This window comes from Arabidopsis lyrata (genome assembly GCF_000004255.2).
Source record: "Arabidopsis lyrata subsp. lyrata unplaced genomic scaffold ARALYscaffold_5, whole genome shotgun sequence".
Taxonomy (NCBI): domain Eukaryota; kingdom Viridiplantae; phylum Streptophyta; class Magnoliopsida; order Brassicales; family Brassicaceae; genus Arabidopsis; species Arabidopsis lyrata.
In genome coordinates, this window is record NW_003302551.1 from 16,664,010 (window position 1) to 16,680,151 (window position 16,142).

The following is a 16,142-nucleotide window of genomic DNA, read 5'->3' on the forward strand; positions in this document are numbered from 1 at the left end:
GTCTTCTTTAATGATTTTTAAAACTCTTACGCTATTAGTTTCATGTTTATCCAATTTTCATTGGATATCAGTTATCCAAAGTTTGTAGGGAATGACACGACACGACGTAAGCCTTTCCTAAATTATACGATCCGATTTCCTTTTCTAAATGGATACGAAGAGTGTCTCCATTGACAATAAAGGAAAAAAGTAAAATCATACATTCTCAGATTTGTTCTGATCATGTAGATTGCAACTATTACGTCAATGTGATCGTCTCATTTAATGCTTTTAACTCTAATTTAGACGATTAGATTCATGATGAAAAAAAAAAAAAAAAAAAAGACGATTAGATTCATATTTATCCAAATCTATCTTACTTTTTTGGATATCTCATTAAACTCTTACCATACAGAAGTCAGAAAGATTATCCAAAACCGTTCGATCTTTTTTTTTTTTTTTTTTACCGTTCGATATTTATCCAAAAGATTATCCAAAATGGCATTTATTTGAAAATGCACGTGTATATTAATTATAAAAAATAATCATAAAACGGTGCTTACCGGTGATGGTAAATGGTGACTTGTATCAATGCCGGTATCCGATTATAATATGAGTTCAAATACCACAAATAAAAATTATGAGCTGTAAGCCTGTAAACAACAAAAAGATTAAATATCTAATACTTTAGCAAAGTATAAATCTAATAATTTAAAATAATAATAAGTGAGTTATTTATTGTGTTTTCAGATAAAAAATCTCAAATTCCTAATATCATTTTTAAATTAAATTCCTAATATCACTGTTACCAAAATTACTACTATATTCATAGACAAATCCATGCTTCTTTTTTTTTTGCGTGAATCCTAATAATGTGAAGAAAATACGATGAACAACATTTTGAAAAAAAAAAAAACGATGAACAACACTTAATAATCATTTACATATCTTTGTGTTTAAATTATTATTCATAGAAAGAAAATGAAATCGAATATTCACTTGAGAGATTACATATGCTTTTCTTTTGATTGCAGTTTGTAATCCACCGACAGAGAAATTGCGATGTCATAAATCTGAACACGAATTTTCGGTGCACTTGCGAACACCTGATCTCAATTCTCCAGCATATTCTCCCATTAACAGTATCTAACGGAGGCTTAACGTGGACTCCTCGCAATCCGAGTCACGTTAACGTGTATCAGACAGCCAAACCTTACGTTGACCCCACCGCCGTTAGGAATTCCGTCTATGTCTCTTCCTCCATTATCCAATAAAATCTTGCCACATTTACACTTTCGGGTCCGGACATATTCGATTAATTTCCAAAATTAAAGAGATTTTCTTTGGTCATGCTTTTTAATTTATTGTTTTCCTCCAAAATATTAATTAATATTCTTTCTAAAATATAAATGGAGTCTTCAAATAGCACAGAAGCAGAGACAGAGAGCGGGAACGCGTATAGTTACAGCTTTCTTCTCCTTTAGCTTTCCTCTCTACTATTGCTTCTCTCTCTCCTCTCTTCGCTGCTTCTTGAGATCTGTGCTTGCGTTTCTTCTTCATTCGACGACATTTTAGCTCGGGAGATTTCAGATTTGTCGATTTGCTCAGGTACGGATTTCGAAATGTTCTTCAATCGGATTTGTTCCTCCTCACCGGGTTTCTAGGGTTTGTATTGGGTGTCTTTAATCTGTTTGCATAAGCCATGAGCGAGGTTTTTTCTTTCCGAGAGGTCATTGTGACCTGTAGATCTGAGTCGGGTTCCAAAAGATTCAATCTTTTGATGTCTATCTACATTTCTAGATTCTCAAACTCCATTAAAGGAATAATCTTTGCTCGTTTCTCTTAATGCCCTTTGCTGATTATCTGAAGATGATTTAAGAGAGTGCCCTGTTTTTTTATATATAAAAATTTGATCTTTTGGTCGCTTTATAGACATGTGGGGAACGGTTTTGTCGGTGGACACATTTATGGATTCATGAACTGTTGCAAAAAATATGCGTTTCTTTGGACGTTTCTGTAATTTTCTTTTTAAGAGATTTTGTTATCTTGTGTCTCTGTGTCCACCATTGTGTTGTGTGTATTCAATTGATTTTCCCAGGTGTTGAAGATTGTTATTTATATATTTAACTTGTTTTATGCACACAGATCTTTAGTATAATTTATTATCTTCCATGATCTAGGGGAATTAAAACATTTGTAAAGATTGAGCCCATAATTTGTGTTTCGACAGATGGTGTTGCGGTTTTTGTTGCTTTGAGAGATGCATATATTGTGGTGGTTGTTCTGTTTATGAATTGGTATGTGCATTGTTTTGCAGCAATGGCGCCACCGATTGAGGTTTCTACCAAAACCTACGTTGAGAAACATGTTTCACTTCCTACTCTTAATGAGAGGATACTTTCGTCCATGAGCCACAGATCAGTTGCTGCACACCCATGGCATGATCTCGAGATAGGTAAAGCTATACGTAATGGTTTCTTTTATTTTTTTTGGGTTCTTAGATGATTTCATTTGTTTGTTTAATAGTAACTCTATACATTTTTTAACTTCTCATTCCCTTGTTTCACAGGACCTGAGGCCCCAATTATCTTCAATTGTGTAAGTATTTTGCTTATGTTCTTGATATATGGGCAGCAAATGGTCTTAGTATTGAATATGTTTTATTATATTGTCACAAAAACTGTCATTGGGCGTATTTGGAGATGCTGCACTTGTTTGCTATTCCTACAGAATTAACATATTTGTAGCATTCACTCAAAGAAAATTCAGACATTCACTGGCTGTTTATCTTGAGACCTGAATTGAGTCTGCTGTAGCATATGAAATGATGTTCATTGCCTGATTAGGAAACCAATTTAATACTTGAGATATTTTTGTGGGAATTATTAACAAAGCATATGGAGGCATTATTACAGGTGGTTGAGATAGGAAAAGGGAGCAAGGTGAAGTATGAACTTGACAAAACTACCGGTCTCATTAAGGTATAAACTTGATTGCAGTAACTTTCTTCGCTGTCCCTTTCATTATTAGAGCTACGATTGTCTAAACTTTACCTATATTCTCAGGTCGACCGTATTCTTTACTCATCTGTCGTATACCCACACAACTATGGGTTCATTCCGCGTACCCTTTGTGAGGACAGTGACCCTATTGATGTTCTTGTCATTATGCAGGTAACATATTTTTCTCATACAATTTTGAGAACCTGTATAATTCATTACATAATGTTTCTTGTTCCACTTTGATTTGTGCATCTGATAAGCTTTGAAGAAGTTCAATGGCTCAACTCCTGGCTATAGACTCTACTGTGTAACTGTGTAGCCTAGGAATGAATGTAGCAGATTAGAAATGTTGCCAGTCAGTTAGTGAGTGCTATGCTTATAAAGGTGTCTCAGCATATTGTTTCGAGTGTGGATTTTCTAGTCTTTAGTTTGGAATTTAAAATCTCTTATTAATCAAGTCTCTCTGGTTTGGTGAAATTGAATAACAAAAGCATATAGACATAGTAAAAAGTCTAATGATGAGAAGATATATAGTAGAGTCATATGCAAGAGATTAGTTGATTAGACACTAATCCCATGTGAATCATGTTGAATTTGTTCTACAGGAACCGGTGATCCCAGGATGCTTTCTTCGGGCCAAAGCTATTGGTCTGATGCCAATGATTGACCAGGTTAGAAAAATTAATATCCTTGAATGTATGTGTCATCTTATTTCCTTACAAAAGCAAAAGAGATTGAAGCTAGATGCTCTTTCTGCTTTAAAAGGGTGAGAAAGACGACAAGATTATTGCTGTCTGCGCTGATGATCCAGAGTATCGCCATTACAACGACATCAGTGAGCTTCCGCCTCATCGTATGGCTGAGATCCGCCGTTTCTTTGAAGACTGTGAGTGTTCTTTCTTCACCATCTTTCAAACTTTTGTTTGGTTAAGGATGATATGAGCTTAGGGGTAGACATAAACCAAAGCAAGTCCGAATTGAAATGTTTATACCAAAATCGAAAGCGAAGTCGTAAATGTAAATAGATGAGGCTCATGCTCTTGTATTCTTGTTGCAGATAAGAAAAACGAGAACAAGGAAGTAGCCGTTAACGACTTCCTTCCTGCAACTGCAGCCTACGACGCAGTTCAGCATTCCATGTAAGCAACCTTCATTAAACTGATTGTTATATATCTCATATTCACCTTTTATCAAAGAATAACTAATAACTAATCAAATTGGGACAACTCTTTCGTGTCATGTAGGGATCTCTATGCAGACTACGTCGTGGAGAACCTAAGACGTTGAGTTTTTACCACCCAAGCAATGAAATGAAAAGCTCACAACTGCATTTTTCATAAATATAAGTATACATATAAATGTCAGGCTTCCCAAAGGATATATTTGTGTATGTCCTCTGATGAATCCGTTAGATGATGCCGATAATTCAAAGACTAAAACAGAGATTTTACTCATTTGTGTTCATCACTTTTCTAATTTTGGAGTCATTTCCTATCTTGCTTTGTTTTTTTTTTGGGTATATTAAATCTCTATACTATTAAAAGAGAAGTACCAATGCAAATGTGTCGGGTCAAAATCAGAAAATTGACCCAAATTTCTGAAATCGGATCTTTCAATTTTTTTTGGAATATGATTTCTAATTAATATTAAATAATAAAAAAATCAAACTAAAATAAAATATTTATTGAAATCAAATAAATTATGATTGTATTTATGGTAACTAATTATAAAAGCATATTCCGAACAATACTATACATTAATTACGTATAATATATTTGTTCATATATTTTTGGAACTAATTCCATAACAATCAACGTTTTTGTCATTAATTTTGTTTATTTTAGCCAATTAGCATTAATTGAAAGATATCTTACTTGCTTCAAAAGATTTCTAGAAAATTTATCACAACTAACTCATCTATTTTATAAATTAAATAGATATTTTTATTTTGGTCGTGTAAATTAAATAGATATGAAATCCATGTAACTAATTTTAATTTAATTAAATTAAACGAAATTATGGTATTTTCTTACTTATAACTTACCAAAGAAGTTTAATTTTAAAATTATAAAGATTTCTTGAATATGATTTTTAGAATTATTCAACAAGATGATAAATATTTATTAAATTTTGCGAATCATGAAAAATAATAATTAATTATTAATCGTTATATTTCACCTTTCAAAGTTTCAATCTCTCATCTAAGAAATAGGATATAGATTCTATTATTCCTATGTCCAAACTCTATTTTGTTGTATGACTAAATAATATTCCCACTAGAGCTGTCAAAGCGAGTTGATTCATCCCGTTAAGCCCGTTTTGTGATAGGCAAAATATATTTTGACATATAGTTAGTTGGTCCACACGACCCGCAGATAGCATATATGAAAACACAAATCCGTCCCACGAATGTATGCTGATTTGCGGGGTTGTCCGTGGATTTTGTTTAAATAATTTTAAAGTAACGAAATTTTTAAATACTACTAAAATAAATAAATAAATAAAAATTAGAGGAAATAATTTTATATCTCATTATATTTATAAATATTATAATTTCATTTATTAAAAGTTTTTTAAATTACCAAATGTTGAATAAATTATACTTTTATCAATAAATACTAACATGCGGGCTGATCCGCCAACCCGCGGACGAAAACCGATAAAAACCTATGATCCACTGCGAATCAATCCGTGTGGCCCGTTTATATACGGGTTTAATATATTTTCACAAATATGCCCCATAGTGAGCTGATTTGGGCTCGACCCACGGTTTTTGACCTATTTTTACTGCTCTAATTCCTATGAATCATCTAATTTTAGAATTCTAAAACATAAAATTCTATATTTAATCATAATTAATATGATCGGTTTAATTAGAAACAATTTAACATTTTCTCTACAATTCGTTATTATAAATATTTATAAGTACACTATCCGATTCGCTCTACTTAAAACACACACTATTAAAATCAACGTATGTAAACCAATATTCTCCCGCGGTGGACCGCGGGTCCGATCCTAGTCTTTTATACATCACAATTACTTCGATATGCTTTTGGGTTTGGCCAAGATCTTAAGGTCGGTGAGATATTTTCACTATTTAGATGAAGATTGCACCCTTATTGTCAATTCATTCACAATATAATCACTATTTAGATGAGGATTCCACTTAAATACAATGCTAGTTTTCTCTCATTCAGTAGACTCTTTTTATTCTCTGCTTTCGTTTCCTTATGTTTATGTTTTTTTTTTTTTTTTCGATTCCAAGTTGCTTAAATTTTGTTTAGCCAACTAAATTCCATAGTTTCCATTTACAAATTTGTGATCAGATGCTCTCTAATAGAATATTACCATGTTAGCCTTTACCTTTTCTGAAATTTGCCACGTTAACCTCAATGAACCGTCATCGTAAACCAAAACCCTTTCCTATCCCTAAAACCCGAGACCGAGAGTATCTTCTTCTTAGGGTAGAAGAAGGACGAAATCGAAGGAGGAGGAAGAAGAAGAAGATCGATTCGTGATCAACGATGAGCTCCTTCAATGGAAACAGCAACATCGACAACATCCTAATCCAAACCCTACTTGGACGTCTCCAAATCCGTCCCCCTAACTCTCATTTCCTCTCTCAATCCCTAGATGACCTCCTCTTCAAATCCGACGACAGCGACGGCGATGATGACGGAGAAGGTCAGACCAGTCTCGACAGAGAAGAAGCTAGGCTTGAGAAAGAGCTAATCCGAGTCATCGTCTCTGGTCGAAGCGATTCTCTTAAGCCGAATTCAGGTCAAGCCGTGACAGTCAACGAACACCACATCTGCGTTGGGTTTCACGAGGATGAAGAATCGGATTATCGTGTTTGGGAGTGGCATGGTCATATCATGTTGTTCGATGAAGAGAATGGCTACACGCCTGAGTATATCTACGGGAATTACTTCGAGAGGTTGCCTGTGAAGCTTCCTAACCGCCGTGTAGAGAAGGAGAAGAAGGAGGTGAAAGAGGAGGAGGTGGAGAATTTGGGGCTTAGAGAGTTGATCGATGGTGGAGACGCTGCTCGTGGTAGGATTCTTCATAGGAACAACATCAACATTGGTTCCTCAAGGTTTGTTTCTTATAACTCCTTTTAAACATTTATCATTATGTGTTGTTATGTCGGTTCCTGGGAATTCTGTACAAGTCTTAGGATAGTATGATGATTCGATAAGCTGCTCGATTCTACAAGCTATTACTACATTTCGAGACTGCAATCAATTGTTCCTGATACTGCTGGTTTAGTTTTGGTGAAATCGAAGTTTTGGGTCTGATAACAGACTACATGTTTAGTGAGAAATGTAACAGTGGCTCTTGTTTTTGGGATGATTTAGTTGTTCATTGATCTAATGTTGGCTAATTAAAGTTTTGGGCCATGTATAGAGTATGTATTCAGTGAGAAATATAACAGTGGCTCATATGTTTTGGCTGATTTTTGCTGTTAGCGACCTGCCCTTAATTCTGTTTTTGAAATCTGATTCGCTCATGGTCAATCAAGCCTTTAGTTTGCTTTTACAGTTTCTTTTTCATTCCAAGACAATAGTTGATAAAAAGAAATTGGAAAATGATTGTTTTTGATCATTACCAGTAGTGAATTCAGCACTTGCTGTTTCCTGAATGAATGAAGTTACAGGTTAGGCCAATGTTTGGTTGTGGATTGTGGTCATTGCATTTCTGTCTCAAATGACACATGGTCGTTATATATGATCGATTAATTCTCCTCAATTCATATTATAAATTTTGCAAATTTTTCTTCTTGACTGATTTTATTCTCTTCTTCCTTTTGCGGTTAGTAGATAGTTGTTTCCCATATATGATAAAACTGCATGTTCTTACAAAGAATGCTTTTTATTAACTTTTGTTTCAATGATGTTTTGGACACTCGATTTAGTTCACAATGTGACTAGTGAGACTTGGTCGATCTGCAAATCTATTGCTTTCATATACAGTTCACTATAGTAGTCAGAGGTTTTCATGCCAAGAAGAATTCTTTTTTACTGTGTCCACAAATATTAATATAGAATGTTGTTTAAATCTTCATATGATGACAATAGATCTTCAGATATCCATTTACATCCTAATGAGAGTTCTAAGACGATGAACATCAGACTTGTGGTGTGATAATCTACTCAATAGTGTTAGTAATGCTTGATCTTACTCTTGCCTTTTCATATTCTGTTCGGATATCCATCCTCCTCGAAGTATCTATTAGATTATCCTCTTGTTTCACTTTAGATTGCAACTTTAACATGATTATCTTGCGTTTACATACTCAAAAAGTTTTGAATCGATCACTGAACTTACGTGGTTCATCGTGAACTGGCAGGGTCTAAGTTCCTAAGAGCGTCTTGGCAGGGAGAGGTCACATTGTTCGGGAAGATTTCAGATGTGTGAACAACTCGCGACAACAAAACATAAGGTGCTGGTGAATCTACGGGTTCTACTCCGTTCTATTTGAACCGGGAAATGCATGGGTGAATCTGTTTTCTTTAAGAAATTCATCTGAAGTTGTTTCTGAACCAAATTTACAATACATGTTGATGAACAGAGTAAAGATTACAATACATGGTCATCGAACTCAGAAGCTTTCCCATGTTTGTTTATTTTGTGTACTTCGCTCGAAATCATATGTTTTGCTCATTTTACAATTCTGCTTTCGATAACGAAATTTAATTGAACCGCTTTCAACTCTCGAGTACTCTCGAGTACGTACGTACCCATAAGAAGCAAGTCTCGTTTAGCCAATAAAATAGAAAATCATTTTTATTTTGGAAGTTATTAAATGTTTTCCTTTTCTAATCGGGAAAATTCCCCAAAAAAACTCAAAGTAATTTTTATTTGGACGTTTAATATCCAATTGTTTTCGATTGGAATAAAAAAATTTTACTGAATTATTTATAGTCTAAAATACCTTCTATATAAATAACTATTGGTGGAATCGAACCCGCAAGTTAACGACCGTTGATTAACGTAACGGAATCCTTTAACGCCGTTAATTTGTAGTCCCATATATTTTTATCGATATATATAATTTTTTAACATTTTTGTGATCTATGTTATCGTGGTCCAGTGGTAAGTGAATGATATTGAGGACGTGGGTTCGAGTGGTTCGAGTCCTCATAGCAATTTTTTTCGACAGCACAGTCAGCCTGGGAAGTATCGGTGATCATGTTCGTGATCGTGATGAAATCAAGATGATCAGGATTATCAATAGTGATTTCACGCTCCCTCTCTGCCTTAAGTTTGTACAAAACCCATGCGTACTTGAAGTACCTCTTGTTCATCTCAGAGGCTTCCTTCTCGAAGATCTCAATCACAAGCTTATCAATACCCCCCAACATGTAGATCAAAGTGTCCAGTTGTGGTCGGTTTTCCAAAATACTGAAGATACTGCTCAAAACAGAGAAAATGGGGAGCGTTAGTGAGAAGAAGAGTGAGAAAATGAGGATAAATGGGGAGCGTTAGTGTGAATAAACAGTCAGAGAAAGAGGATAAACGGAGAAAATGAGGATAAATAGAGAAAATGTCAAAGGAGTAATAATCGAACCGACCTTGAGACAGAGGAGACGGTCGGATTTGTCTATTGCAGCTCCTCCTCTCCAATAAGGCCCTCCTGGCCGATTATGTCCTCTCCAGTAAGATGCGGGTCCGTAAGGTCTCCAAAATGGTCCGGGAGCTCCTCCGTATGGTGGTGCTCCTCCGTATGGTGGTTGTGGTCCTCCGGGCGGTGGTGGTCCACCGGGTGGTCCGAGTAGTGTGTGGAACAGGCGGAAGAAGCATCTGCAGCCCCATCTTGAGTATGTAAACCCAGCTAACAACTCCAAGGGTTGTGTAATCAGCTAAAGAAGCGGCAGTGGAGTTTGGAGGATATATCACCGCCGTATCTCACTACAACAAAAAAAGTGAATATTCTTACGAAAAAATTATGACCATTTTTTTCATCAGAAGATTGTGACCATTTACATACTAAATTGTGACGTATTTATTTCGTCATAAAAACATTACAATTTCGTTATAATATTGTGACTGAATTGAAAGTAACCAATTTTTGTCACTAATTATGTCGATTTTGTTACAAAATATATAGTCACAAATATAAATACGGATTTGCAACCAAATATGATAACTAAATTATATGATTTTTGTGAGTAAATTTACGTCACATTTAGTTACAAGAGTTTCGTAACTACCCTGTCACAATTTGTCACTATTTTTGTGACTTTTGCGTTTGGTTATAGATTGTAGTATAATTGTTACCATTTTTGTAACAAGAATAAAAACGTTATTAGCCTTACCCAAATAAAGAAATATTTATATGCCACATTATTATGGAGAGTTTCACCCAAATAAAAAAATAAACAGTATTTTCGCCTTGCTCAATAAATCTTTGTTTATTAAGTCCATGTTGAATAAGTTTTTCCAGATTGCATGAAATAGAAAAGTAGTCTTTGAGTTCGTTTGCTCAATTTGTTGTACTTCTCACGTCTAATAAAAAAATCCTATCAAGACAGAACAGCAACCAAATGTGTTTCTGGGAAAAGAGAAGATAGATTGCGTTCCCAACAACAAAGGAAAAGAGAAGATACAAAACGGCTGCGTTTGATTTACTGGGTCTAAAGAATAAACAAAAGTTATGGGCCGTTTAATCATAAAGTCCAAGGTTAAACGATGTCGCATAGGTCTCAATCTTCATCTTCGATGTTGAATAACGACACCTGTTCATTTCACAGTAGCTGAGCAACTGGAAAAATACACCACCGAGTCGGCAAACAACAACACTGCCATTCCGACAGCCTCAATTCGTCTCCAACCACGAATCTCCGTAGCCGAAGGTTAGCTATCGATACGGATTCGTCTTCTTCCTCTTCTACTACATTGGAATCTTTTGAGAAATGGAGCTCCGTGGGAGAAAATGACGAGCTTGAGGTTTTTATAAGGAATTTCGAAATAATTGAGAATGATGTCGATGTTACTGACTCTGCAGATAGCTCAATCGTCCCAATTCAGGAAAAAGGGGAAGACTTTGAAGTTATGACTCTTACGGAGAAGAATATGGATGTGAATGATTCGGGTCGGGCTGACCCGTTTACAGCAACCACCTTGAATGATGAGCGAGGTGGGGTTTCTTTAACCAGTCTAGTGATCAGGTCAATTGATTTTCAAGTTATTTTGATGATTAGCTTTATAAGGTTTTTTAATGTAGTGATCTGCGAGGTTTTAGTCAAAAGTTTTTGATTTTGCAACCATCCATGTGTCTGTGGTAGCTTAAGTATTGATTTTGTTTCTTTGTTTGTTTGGAGACCTTTTAATTCATATATACATATTGAGGTTTTAAGGGTTCTGGTGATGTTAGGAGTCTCATGCTGGATATTTGCTATAGTTTAGTTGGTATATACTACTCAATATATTGAGATAATGAGTTGAGAATTTGGTTTAGGTGCACAAGCATTTCACATACTAACAATAATCACTGATACCTAAGTTAAGCTAAGCTGGACCCTCTCTCATGGATGTTTTGCAGCTCACGACCCCGATGAGAACAGCTACCAGACTTCAATACAGGCGAAGCTTAGAACAGATGATTGATAGATCTCATCACTGAAAATGGTAAAATACACATATCTTAGAACCATCTAGACAAGAAAGAGAATTTGTAAATGTAATGATGTTTGTTTCTGTAGGAATGGACGATCCAAACAACATTCTGATCCTTATGCACTCATGTGTGGAAACTGCCGTATGCATCATGGTGAGTGAGCCAACATTGGTCCAATAAGTGTTTAGATATTATGAAATTATTTAGATATTCTTAGTTATTTCTATGTAAATATATGCAAATAAGTCTAGTAGATATTTCTACTAGACTATTCTAGATCCTTAAAAAGATTTTTTATACCATTAGCGCCTTTTCTTTCCCAAAAATAGCTAAAATTTTCATTAACCGCTTTAATTTTTGCCAAAAATTTCCCCACTCAATAAGAATCCCTAAAACTGCGTCAAAACTATTTAACCATCTCCCTCTACTTCTCAAAATCGATTTCTACGCCACATCCCTTTTATCAATATGCGACTAGTTTGTCTTTCATTTCAGAGGTAAGGTATTTCTACATAATTCTGGATTTTAAAAAACTGCTAATCTCTGCTCTCCATTGATCTTTTCGAATCTCTGTGGCTTGTCTAGATTTTTTAAACTTCTAATCTAGATGTCTGCTAATCTCTCTGCTTTCCATCTCCATCGATCTTTCAAATATCTCTGTGGCTAGTCTGGATTTTAAAACTACAAATCTAAATGTTAAATTGCTAATCTCTGCTTTCCATCTCCATCAGTCATTCAAATATCTATGTGGCTTGTCTGGATTTTTAAACTTCTAATCTAGATGTTAAACTGCTAATCTCTGCTCTCCATTGTTCTTTCAAATCTCTCTCTGGAATCTTCTGGGGAATGAAATTTATATCAAGGTAATAGTTCTAAAAATTAGGCTGGTTTTACATCACTTTAGCCTGGTTAGTCTCTGGTTTACATTCTGGTTAGTCTCTGGTTTTACATTCACTCTAGGCTGGTTAGTCTCTGGTTTTACATTCAGGTTAGTCTCTGGTTTTACATTCATTCTAATTCTCGGCTGGTTAGTCTCTGGTTTTACATTCACTCTAGGCTTGTTAGTCTCTAGTTTTACATTCATTCTAATTCTATGCTGGTTAGTCTCTGATTTTACATTCATTTGTTCTTGTGATGTGTGTATCCTAAACTATCATTTGAGATATCTTGTATTGTTTCTGTTTTTGCTAATAATTTTAATCTTTCTTTCTAGGCTGCTGGATCATCTAAACATGGCCATATATTTGGACTTGGAGCACTAATTGAGGCTCTACCATCTGTTGGTGCTTCTTCAAGTGTACCACAAACTTCTGAAGAAGTAGAGACGATAACGCATCGGCTACAAGAGATGGAAACTGATCTTAAAAAGAGCCTTGAAGAGAATCTGCAAACTCAGAAAAGACTTGAAGCTATGGAAAAATGTCTAGTCTAGATCCGAATCCACCACCAAGACCTTCCAGCTAATATAGTTATGTATATATTCTGGTTTCTATTAGCCTAAGTATCGTTTAGTTTTCATTTTCTTTAAGTTGTGTTACTTTGTTTGGATGCTAGTCGTTTAGTAAATATTATCGTTTGTTTGGATTATAGTCTATTGTCTTTAAGATTTCTATAAATTTTTTGCTGTCAAAAAAGAAAATTATATATTTAAAAAAAAAAATGGTGACTGCAATTCGTAAAAGAAAAAAGTTTGGTAATCATATGTTTGTGACTAAACGTCTGTGTGTTGTTTACATTCCTAGTTTTGTAACAAATTGATACGAGTTTAGTAAGAAAAAAAAGGTCACAACTGAAACACAAATTGTGACGTATAATCGAGTCACTAATTGTGTCGGATTTGTGATAATATTTTGGTCGTAAAATGTAACGGGTCAGTGGCTTAAATGTTGTAATAATTTGTGACGCTTATGTAACGATTTTATTGTCACTAGTTGTGGCATATTTGTGACAGTATTGTCCGTCACGAATTGTGGCTTTTTTGCGACTAAATGAATGTCGTCACAATCAGTGACCAATTGTTACCGTTGTTAATCGTCACATTCATTTGTGAATTTTTTGAGACATATATAGATTTGTGACGATTTTATTGTGATATTCTAGAATTAGTGTCAGTTTCGTCACAATAGACTTATTGTGACCGAATCTTTATATATTGTGATGACAATAATCGTAACAATATTCACTTTTTGTTGTATACCCATGGTATACGAGATAACATTGAAAGCCAGCTATCGTACCTACCGTCTCCGCCCACCAAAACAATTATCCTAGGCAACATATCTAAGACCGCCGTATTAGCCTTTCGCGTCATTCTTCTTTGAATTTCTTCGTCTGCTACTTGGGGAATGATAGGTGTAATCTCTTTGAGAGATCAATCAATAGAGCTTGGAACTCAAGCATTTTCTCTATAGTAGTCTCTTGCGATGACATTTTTCTCTCAGAATTTTTGATTTCAGAATTTGAGTTTTGTTTTGCCGCTGGTGGTGAAGAGAAATTTTTTTTATATAACTTCAAAATAGTCTAGCTTTGCGGTATTCTAATTATGAAAAATTTTCGTTCAATTTTTGTTCACATATCCATCCTCTTCATATTAGTATATCCATGCCTTTTCAAATTTCGTTTGCATATCCATCATCTTTGCAATAGATTATTCTCTCGTATCATTTTAGATCCCAACTGTAACTTGATTATCTCGCATTTACATACTTAAAAAGTTTGAATCAATCACTGAATTTATGTGATTGATGTGAATTTACAAAACATCGTATCTTGCACTCGAATATTTAAATTTTATTATTAAAAAAATCATGCTTAGAAAAATGATAACAACATGAAAAATTTATGTTGAAGATATTAGAAATAATTAATCAATACAATAAAACTACTAATAGTCTCTCCAGCAATGACACATCAGCTTTTTAAGTTCTTGTGAGAATGACACATTATTAAAAATGATACCCAATCAAAACATAACAATTAATACAACTCATCTCTCCAGCATGCCACATCAGCTTTCTATGCCACATCAGCTATCTATTAAAAAAATACATCATTTTAAAAAGACAATCAATCAAATTAAAACATATAATACACATAATTTTTTTTTATAATAATGATACATGGATTTCTAATTTGTTCAAAGAAAAAAAAATCAAATTATAAATAAAATGAATACACAATAGCTTATGTAATGTTGACACATAAAAAATTATTATTATTATTATTATTATTTGATGGAATTGATCAAATATCTAAATATAAACTTTATATCTATAGTTATTTTTACGTAACACAATTATATTTAAGACGTTTATAAAAAAAAATTACTATATAACTCAACAATCAACATGTACCGATTCAGTTTACACATATTTTTTTTGATATTCACCTCCACCAAAACTTTGATTTTGTACTACTAGAATTTGGTTTAATAACTATATTCTTAATTAAGCCACTAATCACTTTTATTACTTTATGTCTTACGAGAGGCTGATATTTCATTTAAAAAATAAAATCAATCCAATTAAAATAAATATACACATAAGCTTTTATTAACATAAACAAAATTTATAAAATATCTTAATTGGACGAATAGTTCATTTTCCTAATTGTTGGGATTTTTAAATCACTAAATAATACAAATATATAAATTTAAATAAGCTTGTCTATTCTGTTTTTTTGTTTGATTTGGTTCAATATTATTTTTAGATATTTCATTTTTGTAAATTATAGTCTGACTTTATAAACAAAATAATGATGTTAAGTGAGTATAGAAAAAAAAATATATATAATGGTGACAAATATTTGTATTTTTATCTACGTTTTATACGGTGTAATTGCGTTATCAAATAATAGTAAAGTAGTGTTTCCTTGATTTTCTGCTAACATTGAGATTGTGGGTTTCTCCTTTAGTTACGAAAATGAGTAAAAAATTTACAAAATCCAGTAACATAATAGTAATAATAATTTTATATTAAAATTATGTAATAAAATAAATTATAAGTTATCATTTTAACAAATCATTGTGATTTAAAGGTTAAAAGAATAGTTTTAAAAATTGAAAGTCTATGTTAAATATTTTAAGTTTAATTTAAATTATGGTTGTGCACCATGTGTATCTTTAATAAAAAAAAAAGTAAGGTTCTTGAAATATATTAGTCGCTGAAAACTATATACATATAAAAAGAAATCAGATATTTGTAAAACGTTATACACACTATAAAAATAAAACAAAACAAAAAAAAACAAATACAAAAATTTACTATACGGTACATTTATTTTATAAAAGTTATATATAACATGTATTTATTAATGTGTGCATATATAATAAAAATAATAAAATACTAAAATTTGAGTAAAGGTAAAATACCCAATCCTAGAATCATTTCAAATTTCTACCAATCATACTTGTAATTATAAAAATAAAACAAAACAAAAAAAAAACAAATACAAAAATTGACTATACGGTAACTTTATTTTATAAAAGTAATATATAACATGTATTTATTAATGTGTGTATATATAATAAAAATAATAAA

The 16,142-nt window shown here is 33.2% G+C and overlaps 2 protein-coding genes and 1 long non-coding RNA gene across 5 annotated transcripts; all 3 read left to right on the plus strand.

Moving 5' to 3' along the window:
• Positions 1-1,304: 1,304 nt before the first annotated feature.
• LOC9314000 (soluble inorganic pyrophosphatase 4) lies at positions 1,305-4,486 on the plus strand. Its single transcript, XM_021026641.1, has 9 exons — positions 1,305-1,587; positions 2,297-2,434; positions 2,549-2,577; positions 2,895-2,960; positions 3,045-3,152; positions 3,587-3,652; positions 3,747-3,867; positions 4,039-4,120; positions 4,226-4,486. The coding sequence occupies exons 2-9, from the start codon at positions 2,299-2,301 to the stop codon at positions 4,266-4,268; spliced, it is 651 nt and encodes a 216-aa protein (XP_020882300.1). The 5' UTR covers positions 1,305-1,587; positions 2,297-2,298; the 3' UTR covers positions 4,269-4,486.
• A 1,798-nt stretch (positions 4,487-6,284) lies between these two features.
• Positions 6,285-8,656, plus strand: LOC9312285. 2 transcript variants are annotated; one of them, XM_021026410.1, is made up of 2 exons: positions 6,285-7,081; positions 7,869-8,291. In XM_021026410.1, exons 1-2 carry the CDS (start codon positions 6,509-6,511, stop codon positions 7,965-7,967), a joined length of 672 nt encoding a protein of 223 aa, XP_020882069.1. In that variant the 5' UTR covers positions 6,285-6,508; the 3' UTR covers positions 7,968-8,291. The 2 variants fall into 2 exon arrangements, with proteins under 2 accessions (XP_020882069.1, XP_002876217.1); XM_002876171.2 differs by lacking the exon at positions 7,869-8,291 and adding an exon at positions 8,335-8,656 and having other exon boundaries at positions 6,298-7,080.
• A 1,709-nt stretch (positions 8,657-10,365) lies between these two features.
• On the plus strand, positions 10,366-13,220 carry LOC110228733. Of its 2 annotated transcripts, none has more exons than XR_002332237.1 (5): positions 10,366-10,840; positions 10,993-11,124; positions 11,530-11,615; positions 11,690-12,467; positions 12,818-13,220. It is a non-coding gene; the product is annotated as an uncharacterized LOC110228733 (long non-coding RNA). The 2 variants fall into 2 exon arrangements; XR_002332238.1 differs by having other exon boundaries at positions 10,390-10,840; positions 11,690-11,757.
• Positions 13,221-16,142: the final 2,922 nt, after the last annotated feature.